General features: G+C 27.8%; 1 protein-coding gene and 1 non-coding gene across 7 annotated transcripts; both read left to right on the forward strand.

Annotated features, from left to right (window-relative positions):
* The first annotated feature begins 51 nt into the window (after nucleotides 1–51).
* LOC107451293 (uncharacterized) lies at nucleotides 52–10,251 on the forward strand. 2 transcript variants are annotated; one of them, XR_011636835.2, is made up of 3 exons: nucleotides 52–181; nucleotides 2,037–2,158; nucleotides 6,658–10,251. It is a non-coding gene; the product is annotated as an uncharacterized LOC107451293 (transcript). The 2 variants fall into 2 exon arrangements; XR_015435905.1 differs by having other exon boundaries at nucleotides 87–405.
* Nucleotides 10,252–15,959: 5,708 nt separating this feature from the next.
* On the forward strand, nucleotides 15,960–20,783 carry LOC107451310 (uncharacterized). 5 transcript variants are annotated; one of them, XM_087169206.1, is made up of 4 exons: nucleotides 16,106–16,264; nucleotides 17,279–17,410; nucleotides 17,538–17,566; nucleotides 17,748–20,783. In XM_087169206.1, exon 4 carries the CDS (start codon nucleotides 18,227–18,229, stop codon nucleotides 19,172–19,174), a length of 948 nt encoding a protein of 315 aa, XP_087025332.1. In that variant the 5' UTR covers nucleotides 16,106–16,264; nucleotides 17,279–17,410; nucleotides 17,538–17,566; nucleotides 17,748–18,226; the 3' UTR covers nucleotides 19,175–20,783. The 5 variants fall into 5 exon arrangements, with proteins under 5 accessions (XP_087025333.1, XP_087025334.1, XP_087025330.1 ...); XM_087169208.1 differs by lacking the exons at nucleotides 16,106–16,264; nucleotides 17,538–17,566 and adding an exon at nucleotides 15,970–16,099; XM_087169205.1 differs by lacking the exon at nucleotides 17,538–17,566 and having other exon boundaries at nucleotides 16,070–16,264.
* The last annotated feature ends 458 nt before the right edge of the window (nucleotides 20,784–21,241 follow it).

The raw sequence follows: 21,241 nt of genomic DNA on the forward strand, positions 1-21,241 counted from the left end.
AAGGCATGCTTAAAACCTTTGCAATTTCAAACGTTCAGCTCAATACAATCGGAGTCATCAAAAGGGCAAAAATAAGTGTTGATTTCTTGTCAAATTTTATTCTGAAAAAAAAAAGTGTAAACAAAAATCGAAAAATCGCAAAAAATTATACTAACTTCTTACTTAGTGATTATAAAGTATAGTATGTACTTATGTAAAATTACTTTACCAAACTATTATGTACTCTTATTTTTTTTATACTTTTCAAACTAAAATGAATCCTGCCTCTTCGGTGATAATGAATAGGAAAATGTAAAAGTAGCAACTGGAAATGAATAAACTAGTCTGTACTGGGAAAAAACTGTTTTTGTTATCAAAAGAATTTTTGCAATATAAAATATGGCGAGACCAGTGGGAGCGTTATAAGTAACGAATCTTCTCTAATTGCTACTTTTTTTTCTTAGTTTGTTGAGTAATGTGCTACTTATTATTTCTTTTTTTTTAAATATATAAAGGGCATGACGAGCAGTAGGAACTAGCTCGTCACAAGCAACGAAACTTCTCTATTTGTTACTTTTTTTCGTAGTTTGTTGTGCAATGTGCTTATTTTTTCTTTTTTTAAAAAAAGTAGTAGAGCGATACAGGAAAGAGTAAAACTACTGACAGCTTCTTTACTTCACACTAGATTAGCATAAAAACGGATGCTAGATTAGTATAGAAATAGAATGATAATAAAAAAAAATTGCTTTAAAATATGCAAAGCAAACAATTTTTAATGAAGCTTTCTACTTAACGATTATTCCACTGATTTTTTTGATTAATTCCTCTAAGTTTTTAATTATTGATTTGCTTTTTTATAAAGTGTCACTTATTTTATAATTAGTCTCATAAACTCAAATGAAAACATTTTATTCCAGTAATATCATCTGAAGCTCTTTCTATTCATAATTATTTTCCCTCTTTCATTCTTAGAAATATAATTCAATAATGTAATTGGTGCCTCTTATTTTAAAAACATCCCTATGTCATAGATGATTGCTCTGGAAAAAAATCCGGATTTTTCACTAACCATGATCTGGAAGTTTCCTTAAAACCAGGGTCTAGAAGTTTCAAGAAATCATCCATCCCATTATCGCATAAAAATTCTTGAATATTTTATTTAAAAATATTAGAGCTAGAATTTATACTTGGCATCTCTTTCATTTGTAAATATTTTTTCCGGTAGAATTTTTATAGAAATTTTATCGTCAATGTGTTTATAGATAAAAGTAAGCTTTTACATAATTATATTCTTTTAAATTATGCTGCATATGATTTATTTAGAATTTCATGCTTTGAAAATATCAATGATTTAAATTTATAAAAACATAAATTTTTTGAGATGCATTGTTAATGATTTTACTCAGAGAATTTTCAGGATTTTTGAATTGTGCTCACAATCACCCCTGCTATATTATTACTCAAAACCACAAGGTTTGATGAATGTAGAATTCTTCAAAAGAAAATAAAAAGATTATATTTAAATGATTGATTATAACATATGTTATATAGAAGTTATCTATTGTTAATTAAGATGTTTTATTAAAACTTTGGTTTTTATTTTATGAAAATGTCAACATATTTCTGATTTTTTTGTGTGAAAAATTGGATTTTCTTTAAAATTTTTTATATTAAATTATTGTCTTGTAGCATAGAATTCACTCTTGCAGTGACATTGTAAATTAAAGACAATGTTTAAAAAGGTTATTTTGTGGTTAAAATTTTGATAAATTTGTGATTAAATTTTTTTTGTTCTTATATAAAAATGCAATTTTTTGTTTTTCATTTAATAAAATAATTTTGTGATTAAATGTTTTTTTTTATAAAAATTATCTCTCTTTGTAGCTATATACTAAGGGTATATATTTTGTATGATTAGGATGTTCTAAATGATGCCTAATTAGACCTAATTATTTTTTATTAATAGTTCCCTGAGTTTGTACTCTTTCATTCATGTATATAATTTTGCTAATCAAATTGTGTATCACATATAATAAACTTACTGAATCCTTTTTTAGGTGCCAATCGAGAATATTGCGTTTTGCAAAATGTTGATGAAGGTCTATCCTCAAAGAAATAAAATCAGCCTTCTTGCTTGTGAAGTTAACTCAGACAACTATTGAAACCAGAGTTTCCTTAGGTAATAAAGAATTTATTCCTTGCATTCTACCAGCCTGGCTTTTTTAGAAAATGTCAAAATTTATTTAAATTTTAAAACTTAAACAAATGTTAAAAAATTGCGTGCATCAGGTTGTGAATTTTTTTTTTTTTTTTTTTTTTTTTTTTTTTTTTGTAATTTGGGAGAACATTTTATTCTTAGTTTATAAGGCTACTAAATCTAAAATGTTTTTAAAACTTAATCCTTGATTTTTTTTTTTTTTTTTTTAAATTCTGTGATATTTTTTTAGGCATGCATTATAATTAATAGACTATTTTCACAAGAAAAGTCATTGATTTCTTGTTGCATGTGCATTGCATTTCTTAGAAAATTTCAAAATTTATTAAAAATTTAAAACTTAAGCAAATGTGAAAAAATTATATGCATGAGGTTGTGAATTTTTTTTAAAAATAATTTTAGATAACATTTTTTACATTGTTATAGAACTACTAAATCCAAAATGTTTTGAAAACTTTAATCCTTTAGTTTTTTTTTAAATTGTGACATTTTTTTAGGCATAGTATTATAATTAACCCTTTACTTACCTCTTGTAGAATAAAGGGACCAGAATGACTTCATCATGTAAGCAAAAGGTTAATAAACTAGTTTGACTAGTAAAGTCATTGATATGTTTTTACATGTGCTTGAAATGCTGTGATATTTTAAAAAATATCTTTACTAGTGTGTTATACAATGATACAATATTTGCAGTTTATATTAGTATTTTGTTTTTTGACATATTTTTGTAGTTTACATATAGCAAACATAAGTTTTTGAACCAGTTTTTTACATGCATACATATATATATACAGAGGACTGTCCAGACATTTTGTGAAAGGTCCTGTTTTTGTAAAATTGTGGAAAAAAACTATTCATAATCTGTGAATATAAAATAAGCGTTAAGTCACATTCTTTCAACCAGGGTCCTGCTTTTGTGAATTTGTGCATATAGGGTCCTGTTATTGCAAAAATTGCTAAAAACCTTTTCTTTGCTAAAAAATAAGTTTTTTAATTGTAAATAGATGCAAGATTCTGCTCAACAATTGCTGCTACTAAATTAGAGATGCAACATACAAATATTTGGTATTTAGCCTATACTGCTCAACACAGAATATTCATTTCGGACGAATAATGGAAACAAAATCGCTCACGTTTTTAATAATTTTAATTGACGTATTTTAAATAACACAACTTAGTAATGTATCACTTTTAATGTGTTACACATTAAGTAAACTTAAACAATTCTTAAATTTATAATATTTTATTTAAAAAATTACCAGAAATAAATTTTTATTTACATAATATTCTATTAATTAGTTTAATGAATAAATATAAATTGATCAATAATTTATTTTCAAGCAAAAAAATATTTGATTTAATATTAATACGAATGCACACACGATGTTTGTAAAAGTAGAAATATTTTCTTAGAATATACTACATTTGGAATTTAAACTTAGGGAAACTTAGTTTATCTCAAACCGTCTTTCTCCTCCCCCCCCCCCCTCGGGAAGGGTTTATTCAATTAACAAACCAATAATGAAGATAAACAAATTTGTTAAGGTACCGATTAAAAGATAAATTATTTTGTGAAGGGTCAGTTAACGGACCCAAACTTCTTCTAAACAGACTGCTGATATATATATACATATATCACAGAAAAGGGCATTTTGAGTTGAGTTTTGAAAGGGCAGTCACTTAAAACTGGAAAAAATTATCAAAATATATCATATTATGTAGTAACTGATTTTGATCCTCAACAATTTTTAAATTACTCTTTTATACTATTATATGTGTACATTTCAAAAAGTAATTCTTTCTCATTATCAAAATAACAGAAAAATTTGTAGTTTATAAGAGTTAATTAAAGGCATGCTATAAAACAATCTCTGTGCATAATTTCTTTTTCAAAAAAAAAAGCTAACTAATTTTTTTTTTCATTAATTAACAACATGAAATCTTTTTGTATAAATTAAACTGAAAATTATAAGAAAATGAACATTTAAAGATGAATATTTGTAAATAAGATATTAATTTAAGAAAATTATTTTAAAATCACCTGAAAAATTCATTAATATAAAAAAAAAGCAAATCTTGAGAATAATCCTAACTGACAAAGTAAAGATTTGAAATAGTAATCAGAATTAAACCTATAAACACAGATTATTTTAACAGTATATGATTATTATTTCAACAGTGAATGAATTTTTAAAAATCGAATGCGAATAAAAACGCTGTGTTTTTACCGCTCTTCTAAATAGGCTTAGGGGAACACGTACTTGTATATATATTTTCTAATAACGTTTTTGTTTAGTAGAGGTGCAGTTTACAGTTGTTTTTGTGGAATGTTAATTTATTGTTACCCAATAATGTTTATCTAAAAATGCAGTCTTAAGTGAATAATCTTAAAATTTACTTCTTTTGATTAATAAAGCCTACTATTAATTTAAAATTAGCAGTTGAACTATTTTTTTAATTATTCAAAGACAAGTTATTGCATTAGAAGTGTATTTGTAATAATTATTTTATCTAATATATTTTATTATTTAAACAGAATTTTTTTTCTTAAATTTATTTAATAAAGTAATGTGTGAAAACAATTTGAAATGTCAATTGAGAGGCATAAATAGAATTTTGGAATAACATATTTTACAACTGCAATAAAGAACAGTGTAATTCTCTAAGTAAATCAATATTTTGAATAAAAGAAGAACTTTTTAAGTTTTTTTTTTCTTAATTTTCAACAGTGCTAGAAGAAATTATATTTAATTATTAAAATATGGAGAGAAAAAAATTGAAGAAATTATATGCTTTGCAAAATTATTCCATTTAGTGATTAATTTTGTAGTTTAATATTTTGGACCCTAATAGATCATGTGTTTTAGGTATCAACATTATTATCAGATTAAGCTTAATATTGATGCATCCTAAAAATACAACTATACGCCTTTGCTGGATCCCTGGTATCTTTTATTTGTTGTAGCTCATATTTTGTTAATTTAAAAAGCAGAAATTTTATATATAATTTTTATAATAAAATTTATCAGTGATTTAGAGCTAGAAATTGTAAACTGTGCCGCACCTTGCTGTACCGTAAACTTAATATCCAAATGAAAATGAAGTATACTTTGTGCTACTTATAAATAAAGTGCAAATAATGGCATAAAAATTAATGTATTGAAGTTTTGGCTTCAAAAACAAGAAGTGTCAAGGCTTTAAGGAAGATTCTTGTTTATGGAGCAAAAACTATAGTATGTCCATTTTTACAATATTATGTATGCTTTTTTTTCACAGTGTTATTTTCTTTATTTGATGTTCACTTTGCTACAATAATCTCCTCATATAAAAAATATCACACGGATGTTTCAAAACAATATTTTTTTATTATAACTTTGCATTGAGTGTATGCATATAAATTGAGAATTTGATTGGTGTAATTTAATCAGACCGGGATCACTCAGTGCAAGAGGAATAGTCCCTAAAATTCCAGGTTGAATATTATTGTTTGTTAAGCTTTCAATATGTACTGCAGTGAGTTTGTTTCTCTTAGATTATTTTAAATATTGAAAAAAAATTGAACAAAAAAAAATTAGAAGGAACTATTAACTAAACTTTCAAAAAATGTTCATAGAAGAGAAAATGCTTATAACTTAAAGGTTTATGATATCAAAGCAGACTATATAAGCCCATGTAGCTGATCTTGTGCATTAAAATTATTTTAATAATATGTAAATTGTCTTTTAATAATATAAAGATGTATAAATTCTTCCAATATAATTTGTAATTTTAATCAATTTGAATAAACTCAGTAAATAAAAATACTTTTTTAAAGTATTGTCTTGTTTCTCTAAACATAAACCTCTTACACTTGTCTTTGGTTGCTGACAGCTAAGCATAGGTCGTTTCATTTTTATTGAAGAAAATTCACGAGATTTTATATCTATATAATGTCTACATGATGTGACATATACTGCAAAACTAGAGTTGGAAATTTATTTTTCATGTTACATTAAAAAACTGTATTACATTTAAAAAAAATCTTAAAATATTTATAAAAATTCGAGTAATGATTGCATTGTGGATAAAAATATTTTTATTAGGATAATGCTGTATTTTTAAGACGGATAAAACTGCAATGTGAAACTAACTGAAAGATTTTGATTGTGTTGAGTGTTATCTTTATTGCTGTTGTATGTTGCTGAAAAGCTCTGCCTTTTTTTCCCTAATAAACTAAATTTTAATGAGCAAAATTTGACAAAAATGTTAGTTTTAAGAAATTCCCCTTTAAATATGTTCTCAAAATAATAAGATTTTAAACTTAGTTGTATAGCATTTAGTGGGAATGTTTATTAATATATATTCGTAGAATGAAATCATATGCAGGGAATTATTATTGCAACGATTTTTTTTAAAACTATTTTATAAAGACATTTATTTAAATGTTGACTCTTATACTAATTTATTCTTTAATCTTTTTTTAGATCATAATCAAGAAGTTTACTGTTCTACTCAAGTATGTTGAGACTATAAAATCAAGCTCATTGTGACCCTATAAATTAAACATTAACTTTGCTCAATTCCTTGCAATTAGTAACTTGAATGTGAAAATTCTGAATAATGGAAATTATTATATTTTCTTTTACATAAAAATTGGTATTTCTGAAAATCATAACTATTTATATTTTGTTACTTTTGAAAAATGTTAAGCAATGAAATATTAGTTCAACATTAATTAGCTATTTTTGTTCATGGCTTAAAACTATTGTACTTATTGAAATAACTAAAATTCATTTGCGACTGGTGTGAGCTGAAAGAAAATTTAAAAAAAAGCTTAATATGTCAATGTTGTGATGATTCCTTTTCTAATCAAAGGAATCTAACAAAAACATCTTCTAACTTTTAAAAATCATTCTATTAAAATTGATCATCAATCTAGAATCATGTGTGATAAAAAATTTAAAAATAAACTTTCTTTAATAGATCATAGTATTGTTCACAGTGAAAAAAAGTATTTCTTGTGCAATGTATGTAACAAAAGTTTTTCATGCAAGATTACTTTATTTAATCATAGTATTATTCATAGTGGTATAAAACCTTATTCTTGTAATGTGTGTAATAAGAGCTTTACTCAAAAATCTCATTTAAATCGTCATAGTTTCTTTCATACTAATAAAAATCAATTTGTTTGTAATTTATGTAAAAAAACTTTTAGAACAAACCTTTCTTTAACGGACCATATTGCTCTTCATACCGGTGAGAAGCCTTTTGTTTGTGATATATGTGATAAAAGTTTTATACGAAAAGAGAGGCTAGCTAAGCATAGCCTTCTTCACTCAAATAATAGTAAATCCTATTCTTGTGATGTATGTAATAGGAGGTTTTCATCAACATCTGGTTTAAATTCCCACTATATTGTTCACACTGGTGAAAAACCATATTCATGTTGTATATGCAATAAGAGTTATACTTATAAAAGTAATTTAACTCGCCACTTTCTTATTCATGCTGGTGAAAAATCTTATTCTTGTAGCACATGTGATAAGAGTTTTAGAAAAAAAGGTATTTTGACTCGTCATTCTTATATTCATACTAGAGAAAAATCTCATTATTGTAGTTTATGTAATAAAGGGTTTTCAAAGAAAAAGTATGTGCTAAGTCACTTAAAAGTATGCACTAGTCTTATTCAAGCTGTTGTTAAAGTGAAAAGAGTGTCTTTATCATAAAACATCATAAGAAGACTACAAGGGAAAAGAATTGTATGTAATGTGTGGGAAGACTTAAAAGTTTAACTAAATCCGACCCCAAAATAGAAACTTTAAATTAGAAACTTTAAATTTTTTAGTAGTCTAAATTTATGAATAAAATAATAAAACTAAGACACTTTAAACAGAAAGCATAATTTTCAATTATACATTCTAACTAATGTTTAATGCCACTCAAGTAAAAGTTCATTACTGGATCATCATCCATAGCTGTTAAAAATGTATTGATGCTAAAATTTGTTGTTGCTCCTTTGGAAATTTGGAATTATAGTGGCAAGGTAGGTGTCAATCATACTAAATTTATATATCTTATTTAAATAAACAGTTTATTAAAGAAAGTTACGAGCAATGAAGTTTAACATATAAAATTACAATGGAGATTTGAAAAATATTTTTCAGTATATCAACGTCAAATTTTTATGAAGTTAATTTCCATCTGATTTCATATCATATCAGGTGATGAATTAGTCATTTTTTTAAAAAAAATTTCTTGTTTGCATTTTTTTTTTTTGTTTTTTTTTTGTTGCTGAATGCTGCATTAATAAACTGAAAAAGAAAAGCATGATAAATTCATAAAGGCTGAATTCCTTTAATATTTTTGGACTGTATGAATGGTGTTTTCTACACTAGGGAGTGCTGCAAGCTGTTGACTGCCTATATTTCCATGTTACTGTTTTTGGTGTGTTTTGAAGCCATCTGGCTCACAACATGATCATTTTGTTTTGAGACTCTCTTAAGTAGCGTTTCTTGTATAGGTGTATTTGTTACCTGATTTTTTTATCTGTGTTTGAAAGAAGAATCGTTATAAAAATCCTCATTTGAAGACCTGTCATATCGTTATAAAATATCTATGGTTATAAAACACTTCTTACCTTGTTAACAATGTACCAACTTTGAAATTTAAACATAAATGATAATATGTAAAATGAACTTAATCTCGCTGCTCGTACAATATGCTAACACTAAGGTATGATGATGCATGGCTTGCGCCAAGAACAAACTGTAATAAACAAGTAAAAAGAGGCCATATCAGAACTGCCAATAAAGCTAGCTCTTTCTAAATCTAGCAGCCATGTCACCTTTTTTAACAATACATCTCTAAATAACTAAAAAAAATTTTTACTTCAAACTCACCAGAATTACTTAATATCATTAATATCTTCTGAAATACAGCAGGTTCGAGCTCAGAAATTATGTAATTTTTTTTCATTAAAAATAAAATTATCTGTTTGAAAATATCACCTTGCAGAATAAGCAGCTGTATACTTACTAATAGAAGTATAGCGGGTAAAGAACTGGAGATTGTTGTTGTTTACACTTATATTGAAAACACCCTCCATATTCAGGGCTAAAGAGAATAGAAGGGCTAGTTCACTCTGCTCTTAGCTGCTCTGAAGCTACGATTTCCCTCCTCATGACGTCACTGTGTCCACAGATCTCGGAGATCGCAAGCAAAGATATGATAACTTTGCATCTTTCTCTTTGTAAAAATAAGTTAGACTTTTTCTGGTTATTAGCTTTCAAACTTTACGTAATTTACACATTATTTCCGTTCATAAACATAGTTCAAAAAAACTTTCTTGGTTATTATATTTAAAAAAATACCATTTTAAACTTATAAAAATGTTTTACTGGTTGGCGAAAATGACACTATAAATACTTTATTTTAAAAAGTTCAGCTTTAACTTTAATTATTAAGAAAAATGAAGGCATCTATCGACACTTTTTTTTATCTACATATTCTTTTATAACGATAAGTTGAGTTAAATTTAAAATCCCTGATTTTAAAATATGTCGTTAATAGCAATGTGTTCATACTTAATCATTAGGAAACATCAACCTTAAACGCTAATTCTCTTTAGCCCTGCTCCATATTGTATCATTTCCTCTGGGAATCACATAGCAGTCTTGGAAGTTTTCTTAGGTTAAGATACAATTGTCTATGATTTTATCTTTTCATTATTTCAAAACTTTTGTTTTTTAGTTTTAATAAAATATTCTAAGAGTTTGCTACTGATAATTGTACAATTAAAATTAGTTATATGAGATCTTTGCTTATTGAACTTCTGCAAATTTTATGCATTGCTGTTACATAACTACAAACATGCGTGTCCTATTTAATTTAATTAAAAAATATTTTTTCTTTGTGAATTCAATTTATTATTATTTTTCTACACTTTACTTTCAATATTTTTGTATTTATATTTTAATTACAATTATCTTGCACTGCTTTACAATGATGTTATATGGTAATCTGTGTAAAATTTTATTTTACTCTAATATTTCTTTGAATAAATTTAATATTTCTTTTAATATATATTTATTTTAATATACACCTCACGACACCTTCTTGAAGTTGTGCCCACCGACCCTAGGGCCTCCCAGTTCTTCAATGGTATCGATATAAGATAGTGGATTCGAGTAATGACCAAATTACAGTGAAATCTAGTGCAAAGCAAATGATAGTGGGTTCGAGTACCGATAAGATAAAAAAGCGAGTTGGTTCAAGATGAAATTTTAGTGATTTCAAGAATCTGTAAAAAGACAGTGGATTCAAATAACGTTCAAAATAGAGTAGGTTCAAATATCGATAAAAATGTAGTGGGTTTGTGAAATAATTAAGTGATAATGGGTTCAAGTGCTGAGAAAATTGCAGCAGGTTGGAGTACTGAGGAGAAATAGAGACTACGATTATCGATCAAAAATTATAGGTTCAAGTCAAATTCAAATGATAGTGAGCTCCATTGCCAATAAAAAAGATAGTGTGTATTGTTCAAAAGCCATTGGTCTCGAAAACTTCAAATGATAGCGTGTACGAGTACCGATTTAAAGGTAGTAGATTCGAGTACAGAATAAAGGAGAGTGGGTTAAAAAAAGGTGGGTACAAATGGATTATATAATTGGTTGAAAGAGAGTTTAGAAATTGAACAAACGAGAGTGGTTTCGAGTTATTTTTCAAATGATAGTTGGTTCGAGTACCGTTAAAAATAGCGGGTTCAGGGACTCCACAGACTTATATTTTTGAGCGGGGGGGGGGAATTCCCTTTATGCCGAATGAAATTTCGAATTTGACAGAATCAAATATATCATTCAAAAGTAAAAATGCTTCAAAAATATTTTGTTTCGAATATTTTTATAATTTGTTTATCCACCAATTGTTCTTTTACAATTGTTCCACTAACATATAACTGATTTAACGACTTTATACTAAATTACTCTAGTAAAAGAACCGCTACTGGTGATAGCGTAAGGGTCTTAACCACTGTGAAGATCAGGGGTTCGATCTCCAGAGTTGGCTTGAAGCCCACTCAGCTTCAGTCAGTTCGATGGGTACCAGTTTGTGGGTACTACATTTCCACAATCAGCCACATTGTGGAGCCTCGACCTCTGTAAAACCCCTGCCACACTATGGGCTTTTTCACTTTTATTCTAGTGAAAAAATTAAATAAACAATGAACTATTTGATAAATACATAAAAAAGATAGATTATTTTTTACCTAAGATGAAGACATTTTTTTTCACTATTACACAAATCGGATAAAAAATAACTTAGTAATCGGCAACTCACGCCTAATATCGAATAGGAATAATACAGGTATTCTGAGAATCATGCTTTTATAAGAAAAAAGTTTCAAGGGCTAAAAATTTGAAAAAATACAATTAAAAAGTTACAAATAAAGAAATTCGCTGAACTTATTTTAAATACATTTTTGTTGAACTAAAGATAAAGTAGATATAGTAAACGTGACTCGCAGAGGAAAAAAAATGGCTAAAACTACCATAATATGGAAAAATTGACCGTGTTTTGAACTCTATGGTAGGAGTGCACAATCTTTTTGAGTGAAGGGCCAGCCGAATGTCCAATGGAGAGCGGCATGCCAAAGTATTTAGACAGACATGTTGACAGAAATTCTAGGTAGTAATTGTTCTATAGGCACTAAATTCTTTTTATCAGTTAACTTCGTAATATGTTAGCATAAAATTAAATACTTTTAAACGTTCAAAATTAGAAATTGCAAAACTGGAAAAAGAAACAGAATCAAAATAAACTTATCAGAAAAAAAAATTCAGATAATTAAAAACAATGGGAAAACTCATTTTTAACATTAAAGAAATTGCTCGTAGAATAAAATTTAAAAATAAATAAATATTATAGTTATTAAAATAAATGCAACTTAAATACTTTGATTTAAAGTATTTAAGTTGCAACATTTGGTAGGGAATATACTTCAACTTGAAATTTTTTATTTTAATAAATTAAAAGGGGCAGGAGCTGAGAAAGGGAGGAAAATTTTTTTTTTTTATATTACTATTTTCCTTTATAATAAAAAAAAATTATTGCGATACTTGTTTAAAACTCCTTATGACTTATACTTTTTTAACATGACACTTACTATTTACAATTAATTCTCATACATGTTAACATTTAATTAAATTTTCATTATTTTACGATACTTATCTTAATTCCTTTTTTTCAGTTAAAATTTAATGATATAAAATGGTTTGTCCCGCAGTGGACTGATCGTTAAGACACGGTTCCCAGCAGATCACCGAAGTCTAATATCACTGGCTGCGATCAGTGTGCGGGTGGGTGACAACTTGGATCAGTCTACGTAGGGACCGAGGGTGTGCGGTATTGATCCTCGTTAAACTGTTCTACCGTAAAGTGCTCGAATTCGCGTGCAGGTCGTTAGGCCGAAACGGGGGTGCCATCCCCTCTGCAGAGGATCAAAATTGTGATGGCTTGTCTTCGGATCATTCTCAGGGATGTTTCCCAGACCGTCGCCAATAGTCCATCTTGCAGCTCTAGTGCGACGTAAATGAACTACAACAACAGAAAATGGTTAAAAAAATTTCTTAATGGCTATCCTGTAATTTACAAAATTTTCAGTTATTGTGATAATTTTATCTACTTGATCATCTGATAGCTTTTTCCGACCATTAAATGAAAATTTAATGATTTTGTTTAAAGATTGCTCCTGAATTTTGAACATGCCGCATTCATTCTGGGATTCATATTTTCGACAGGAGATGTTTGTGGGCAGACATCTCCTTAACTTAGGGGAAACTCCTAAAACTTAGGGGAAATAACTTAATCAGTTTGGAAATTTGTCCTAGATGGTGCTCTTCCTTTCCTGATTATGAAATCGTGTGAATACGAAAAGCGATACGTTATTTTTAAATTGTTGGAATACGAATATCTATGCGTGATTTTTAAATTGCGTGAATAAAAAACGCGATGCGTGGTTTTTGAATCGCTCGAATACGAATCCAGATGTGTGATTTTTAAATTGCAGGAAGATTCAAAACGTATAATTTTTGAAATGGGTGATTATGAATCGCCATATATGATTTTTAAATCATGTGACAACGAAAAAGAATAGGATGGGTATGTGCAGGGCCGGATTAACCTATAGGCACACTAGGCACGTGCCTAGGGCCTACGAAATTCAGGGGCCTACGAAAAACTTGGGAGAAAAAAATTTAAAAAAAAAATCAAACGTAGTGGAATCAGAAAAACAGTTTTGTTTTTCTGATTCCACTGCGTTTGATTTTTTTTTCTTTTCACGATAAATTTCGCACTCAATAAATTCTTTTTATTCATAAATTTTATCATTAGGTTTTTTTTTAAAAAAAAAAAAATTCCGTTGATCTTGCCTTATTCCGGGTTTTAATATTTATGCTAGTGCCTTTTTTAACTATCGTTTCGATAATTTTCAAGTGTTTTGATTTAGATTAATAAGTTTTCCTTTTATTTTATTGTCCCCCCCCCCGTTTAATTAGGTATGAAATATATTGCGTTATTTAATCATTGGTTTTGTTTATATAAGTTAATTTAGGAATTGTAATTATTTTTAAAAAATAAATATGAGAATTTTGTATTTTTTAAACTTGTTTTTCTTGTCTAAACTTGTAAATTTTTTATTCTTTTAAATGTTATATTTCTACTATTTTTTTTTTCTCTTTAAAGTTAGGAGTACTTTTCTTTTTTCTCTAACTTTATGCATTACACTTGTCGGTATTGCAGATAAAGTTCGATAAACAAATTTGTAAATTAAAATCCATATTAATAAAAGTGTAAAAAAAAAAAGATGCAAGAAAATTTCAGCATATATTTTGAAAAGAGGGGAGGAGTGGGGGAAGGAGGGGAGGGCCCAAAAACGGCCATGCCTAGGGCCTACGAAAGGTATAATCCGGCTCTGGGTATGTGTTGTTAAACTTGCACGCGTTCATGGGACTAAAATAGGCACACGTTTATTTTTCTACTAGAGGAAACCGCGTTTTATATAAGTTTACACATCTCGTTTTTTTTATTCTCTCTGGGAAGTTGTCGATTTTGCTAAGATACATAATAACTTAAGTCACAAAAAAATTTAAAACAGAATCGAATTTCACTAGTTATAATATTGTGTTGAAATACCGGGATATTCAAAATCACAAGTAAAAATGCAGCAATAAAGGTCCAAAAAAAATAAATAAACGTTCCAAAAACTTCTTATAATTATGTTAAAATCTTAAGTGATTATTTTAAATGCGCGATATAAAACTCTAGTGCTGTGAAACTACAGTATTAAAAATATCAGGATTATTTAAGTTATGGGAAAAGCGTATAGTAATTACTATCAAAATCCCTTTATATTTATAATGAAATCGCCATAATTAAAGAGCGTCAAAAAGTGATGTGATTAAATGTGGGATTAGTAATTAAAGTGTCGTAATAGCGTATAAAAAAATCTCGGGACACAAAAGTCAAAATAACGATTGAAAAATAATTTGATTTGCGATAAAATCAGCTCAGATAAACCACGTCAAAAATGGTTATCCTAATGAGCGATTCGTTACTCGTGATTCGTAACAATATAGTTCTAAAAATATCGAAATTTTAAGAACTATGCTGAAATGTGTTGTTAAAAAAACCACGCTGCCGAAAGAGGATAAAATTAGTAATAATAATTATTATCAGTAAATTTGCAATGAAGTTAGCATAAATAAAGCGTTTCATAACTTTCAAGACGTTAAAACATTAAAATTTTTTACTAACTGCATGGAAATAAAGACTAACATTTTGAAAACTAGAATTTCTGGCAAACTGTTACCATATGGTAACAGTTTACCATATATGGAAGAAAAAATAACTAAATAAAGAGTTTAAATACCATATATTTTCGTTTTATTAACCTGCTCGCTTTCTTCCAAAAATTCTGACGTATCTTCTTTGGCACTTTTCCTCATAATTTTTATTCACGGTATGGTGCAGTGCGATACTTTTATTTGTGTCGCAATAGAACTGCACAATTTGCTATTGGCGATGGTCTCGGAAGCATCCCTAAGTATGATCTGGAAACAACATACATACGTCACAGTCCATTTTACAGGGAGGACGCATTACTACACACCATCCATCCATCCGCAGATCGAAATTTTGATCTGAACCAGAACATGTTCAATCTCCGATCAGTACTCCCAGAGGTATTGATTTGTTATGGGAACTTGGAGAACCTTATGACACGACAGATTTAGCGTGCACCTGTCACCACTTTGTACACTAGGAGTTTTTTGGCTTGTGGGGATTGAACTTAATATCTCTCGGACATGGGTGCACATTGGACATCTTTTTGGAAAAAAAAAATCTAGAAGTTTACTTGGGGGAAGCTGTGGCTTAACTACCACTATGAATATTGAAAACCTATTCCGATATAAGCCATGTTTACTTGATTCTATCTCGAGGTACGTTTTGATAGATGATATCATCTATCAAAACGTACCTCGACATGGTTTATATTTAGAAACGCCCTAATGGCGGGTCACCATCGACCATGTCAACTTTCATCTATCAAAAGGTACCTCGAGATAGAATCAAGTTAACGTGTCTTATACACTAGTGAATTGAATATTTATAGTGGTAGTTAAGCCACAAGCCTTCGAATTGGATTCCTTCTGTGATTGTTTTTTCTTTTAGTTTCTCGCCAGCCGCCAAGATTATTCTGCGATTCGCTCGGGAAGAATTTCCGTATCATTCTCCTTTGACGGTTATCTGAAGTGCGTAGATTTCACGCAGCGAGAATGACCGTTAAAGTGGTTACTCATGAGAAGTTTATACTTCAAGTACGCAGATGTGAGCAGCTGCAAGGGCTGAAATTATAAAATATAAATAATAAAAGTAATAAATTTTTCATTTTTATTTTAAACGTTTGTTCTTTATTAGATTATAATCAACGAGCGAAATCAATTGAAATAAAGAAAGAGAAGTCGTACGGGTTTATTAGACTCTATGGATATGCAACATAGCTCTTAAAAATAAATTACTACGATTGAGGAGTTATTAGTAAGTCCAGTTAGCATACTAGTAAATAGAGTTAGCAATAATACAATTAATAGTGATAAATATATCTAGTATAATTTTTATCAAGGTTAAGTTTATAGTACTTACAACAAAATTATAAATAATTGTACATAAATAATTATTTTTGATGTAGTGTAGGACCTCTAAAATCTAGACTGCACGAATATCTCCCTAAAACCAATAGATGTCGAAGTTTTTATTTTATAACCGTCGTTGAACAGCCGACCCAATTTTATGGGATGGGAACTCAATCCAGAAGACAAGGGAAGTCCTGGATTGGAAGGCGAACACTTTATCCTCCGAGCCATCGCTGTGATCGTATGAAATGTCGAAGTTTTGAATCAACGCTCTAAATAAATTTTTTTTAAAAATGTGATAATCCTCCCATAATAATGGTTATGTGGCATTTGTTCTACAGATGCGCTCATGTTTTTTATAGTCTTGAGATTTTAATGTTATATTACTACAAGATTTTCGTATCACACTATGGAATAATCTTTACTTGATGCCCTCCATTCAGATTTAAATTTACTTATTCTCGTCAATTACATGTTTGACATTCATTATAACAGATCCTGATATTTTAAATAGGATGTTATTAGCACATGCAATCTAGGAACCATGCATTTGAGTAGCTAATCACTTTTAGGTGCATTGATTCCATCATAAATTGAAGATATTTTCTTATTGGTACTGGTGTTTCCTGTTTCTCCTCAGGCCACATATATTATTGTTTGCACCAATTACCTTTGTGAAGGCATCAAAAGATTTTAACTTGAGAAAGTGTATTGTGGTTTGCCAGGGGAAAACTAAGAGTTGGTTTCCTTTTGTTATGTAACTTCTGATTTTTTATTAATAAAATCACTTGATTAAAAATTTTTTTTATAAAAGAATTGCAAATTAAAATATTTTTAATCATTATTTTTTCCTAATTAATATTTTTAAATGATTTTCATAGTCTTACAGTTTATTGTAAATATATTGTTGCATTTATAGGATATCATGTGCAGGTATCGTTACAGCGCTTTCGAAATGGAATTTTGAAAATTTTATAATTATCATGAACTGTTTAAAACGCAAACTAGGAACAAAGTAAAAGTTTGGTGTATTATTTTTTGCATAAATAAGGTAACGTATGTTTTTTTTTGCAAAAAAAAAAAAAAAAAAAAAATCACAGAATTTTTAAAACTTTTTTTAAATACAATATTATCAGAATTTACCTTTGCTTGCAATTGATTTTGCAAATTTTTTTTAGTTACACGTTTGAAAAGTCGTCCAGTCAAAGTAATCTTTTTCTATTTCAAATAAACTGAATTTTAAAAATTACATTAAGATTTTTAGCTCAGTGTGTTTTAACACATACTGGGAGTGTTTATTTATATTAATTAATCAAATGCTCTCATCTCTTATAATATTGCAAACTAAATAACTTTGATTATATTAATTAATTTTTAATCTTTTTTAGATAAAAATCAAGAGTAATACTGCTCTGCTCAAGTACTTTGAGAGGATAAAACCAAGCTGATTATGACTCTATAAATTAACCTATAATGTTGCTCAATTACTTGCAGTTAGTAACTTGAATTTGAAAGCACTGAATAGTAAAAAGACTTACTTTTCTTTTATGTTCAAATTGTTATTTCTGAAAAATGTAAGAATCAATTTTTTATTTGTGTTGAAAAATGTTAAGCAATGAAATATAAGTTTAACTTTGATTTGCTATTTTTGTTTATATAAACTATTGCACTTAGTAAGTAATTAAAACTCATATGCAAACTAGTGTGAACTGAAACAAGAAAAAAAGTTTAAAAATGTTAATATTAAGATTATCCTTTTTGTAATAGAAGGGTTTTGACAAAAACACGCATCTTCTAATTTTTGAATATCATTATTTTAAATTTATTCTCAATTCTTTTTTGAAATAAATAAATGATTCCTTGAATCATGTGTGATAAAAAATTAGAAAACGAATGTTCCTTAGTTGATTGCAGTATTGTTCATAGTGACAAAAAGTATTTCTCTTGCCATGTATGTAACAAAAGTTTTTCACGCAAGAATACTTTATTTAATCATAGTATTATTCATACTGGTATAAAACCTTATTCTTGTAGTGTGTGTAATAAAAGTTTTTATCAGAAGAGTGGTCTATATAAACACAGATTTATTCATAGTGATGAGAAACCTTATGTTTGCAACATATGTAATAAGCGCTTTGCTCAAAAGGCTCATTTAAATCGTCACACTTTCTTTCATACTGATAAAAGGCCTTTTGCTTGTAGTGTTTGTAATAAAAATTTTAGAACTAAACTATCTTTAACAAACCATATTGCTCTTCATACTGGTGAGAAACCTTTTGTTTGTGATATATGTGATAAAAGTTTTATACGAAAGGACAGTCTAGTTAAGCACAGTCTTCTTCATTCTAATAATAGTAAACCCTATTCTTGTGATATATGTAATAAGAGTTTTTCATCAACATCTAGTTTAAATTCTCACTATATTGTTCACACTGGTGAAAAACCATATTCATGTAGTATTTGTAATAAGAGTTTTACTTATAAAAGTAATTTGACACGTCACATAGTTGTTCATACTGGTGAAAAGTTGTATTCTTGTAACATATGCAATAAGAGTTTTTCAAAAAAATGTATTTTAACTCGTCATTCTTATATTCATTCTGGAGAAAAACCTTATTCTTGTGAAGTATGTAATAAAAGTTTTACTGTTAAGAATAGTTTAACTAAGCACAGTCTTGTTCATACTGGCGAAAAACCTCATTATTGTAGTTTATGCAATAAGGGATTTTCAAAAAAAAAGTATGTACTGAGTCACTTAAAAGTATGTACTAGTCTTATTCAGGCTGTTGTACAAGTACAAAGGATTGCATCATAATAGAACATCAGAAAGGGGAGAGCTTTACATGTCACATGTGCAAAGACTTAAAATTCTAACTAAATCTAATCCAAAAAGAAAGATCTTTAAATTACGAAGTAAACTTAAGTGGAAACTAAATTTGTTAAAAAAATGAACAAAGGCAAATTAAACAGAAAAAAACAACATAATTTTCATATGCATGTTCTAACCACTAGCTAAAACACACATACTTAGTAAAAGATCATAACTGTATCCACTAAAGTTCAAAAACATGGAGATGGAAATTTGTTCTTTTGACTTTAGCAATTTAGGATATGTCAGTTAACAATTTCTGATTGTCCTCTCAGAATATATAATTTAAGCAATGCAGTTTTTGTTGGTGCAAATCCAATCACAAGTTTTAGCTATTTGAGACTGCCTTCAAAGAAATTCAGTACTGCACTTTCAGATAAATAAAGCTTAAGGAGAAGAGCATTATATCAAAATGGTCTATATAATATCAATGGAGAATGCATTTGAATCCCCACAGGATAACTACTACTTATTTGAAGCTACTACTACTTATTTGAAGTTTTTCTTAAAATTATTACTTTGGAGCTGTTCTGCATTTTTCTTTTAAATTTAAGTCCCTGTGTTAGAAGCTACTTAAATTTATATAATGCGAAAATTCTTATAAATCTGATCTTTTGCTTAAGTTCAAACAAGAAACCAATTGTAGATATTGCTCTTTGCATTTTTGATTTTTAATTGCATTTACAAAAAGTACCAATAGTTTCGTCATCTTTATCATCTCTTTAAGATTAATGAAAAAAAAATAACATTATATATTCAAGTTTAAATCCTATAATATTTTTACCATTAGTATCTTTTCTTTGTTTCATTAAAATAAATTTAAATAGCAATTAAATAGGCTCACAAAGTTCAGTTTCCTTATATTAAATAAGATGCGCAGTTGAATATGAAAGTATAAATATGGTAAGGTATCATTTATAGCAACAGTTTATTAAAAAATTGATCAACTCATAGTGACCAAGCTAATTATATAAAGTAACAATGGAAATATAAAGAAATATTATTTCAATATATCAACATTGAATTCTATCTGTCAATTCTATTCGAGTCAATTTCTATCTGATTACATACCTAATCAGGTATCTAACAGAAAACTTAGTAATTTTTAAATCTTGTTAAATTTTTTTTCCTGTAAAATGTTTTTTGTTGTTTGTTTGTAAAATGTGGCATTCACAAACTTAATATTTTCAGATTGTGTTTCAATACTGTGTTATTTCTTGGAATCGCATATCAGTCTGAGTTTTCTTAATTAAAAATACAATTGACTGTGATTTATCTTCTTAACTTTTTTTCTACTGATATTTGTATCATTGGTCGCAGTTATATGAGTTCTTTGCTTATTCAACTAGATTCAAACTTCTACAAATTTTATGGATTATTGTAACAGAACTACTAATATGCATGTCATATTTAAATTTTAAGTCATTAAAAAAATGTATTTTTTTTGTAAAATTAATTTTAAATGTCTTTATTTGTTTGTAATTTGTTTAATATTTTTGTACTTATATTTTAATAATATCCTGCACTGTTTTACAATAAATAATGTTTATGGTAATTTCTGTAAAATTTTATTTTTTTCTAATATCTCTAATTATACATTAGTGTAACATACATTTTACAATTTTGAAACATCTAAAACAAGTAAAATGTGTTCTTTATTGCAAATTTTAGTCAAAAATTCAATGGATATTGTGTGATTATTTTATCAAATACATTTTACTTCAATTTTTCTTTAACATTTTAAATATTTTGTTGAGAACATAAAATTTTAGATATAGTTTTTTAATACAAAATTAATAATTCTACTTTAATGGAAATTTTAATTCTTTAATAAAAGTTTCATTTCTAGTGCAATTTTCAAATAGAAAAAAAATGCTATCATATTTCAATGCTCAAATTAAGTTATTGAATGAAAATACCATGTCTCAAAAATAACAAGTAGCAAATATTTTTCCAGTGAGAAGTGATATTCAACTTATTTGAAGAAGGAAAAAAGTCTTAAATGCCAAGCAT

Source organism: Parasteatoda tepidariorum, chromosome 8 (genome assembly GCF_982258835.1).
Source record: "Parasteatoda tepidariorum strain Cologne lab strain chromosome 8, Ptep-v5.0, whole genome shotgun sequence".
Lineage (NCBI taxonomy): Eukaryota > Metazoa > Arthropoda > Arachnida > Araneae > Theridiidae > Parasteatoda > Parasteatoda tepidariorum.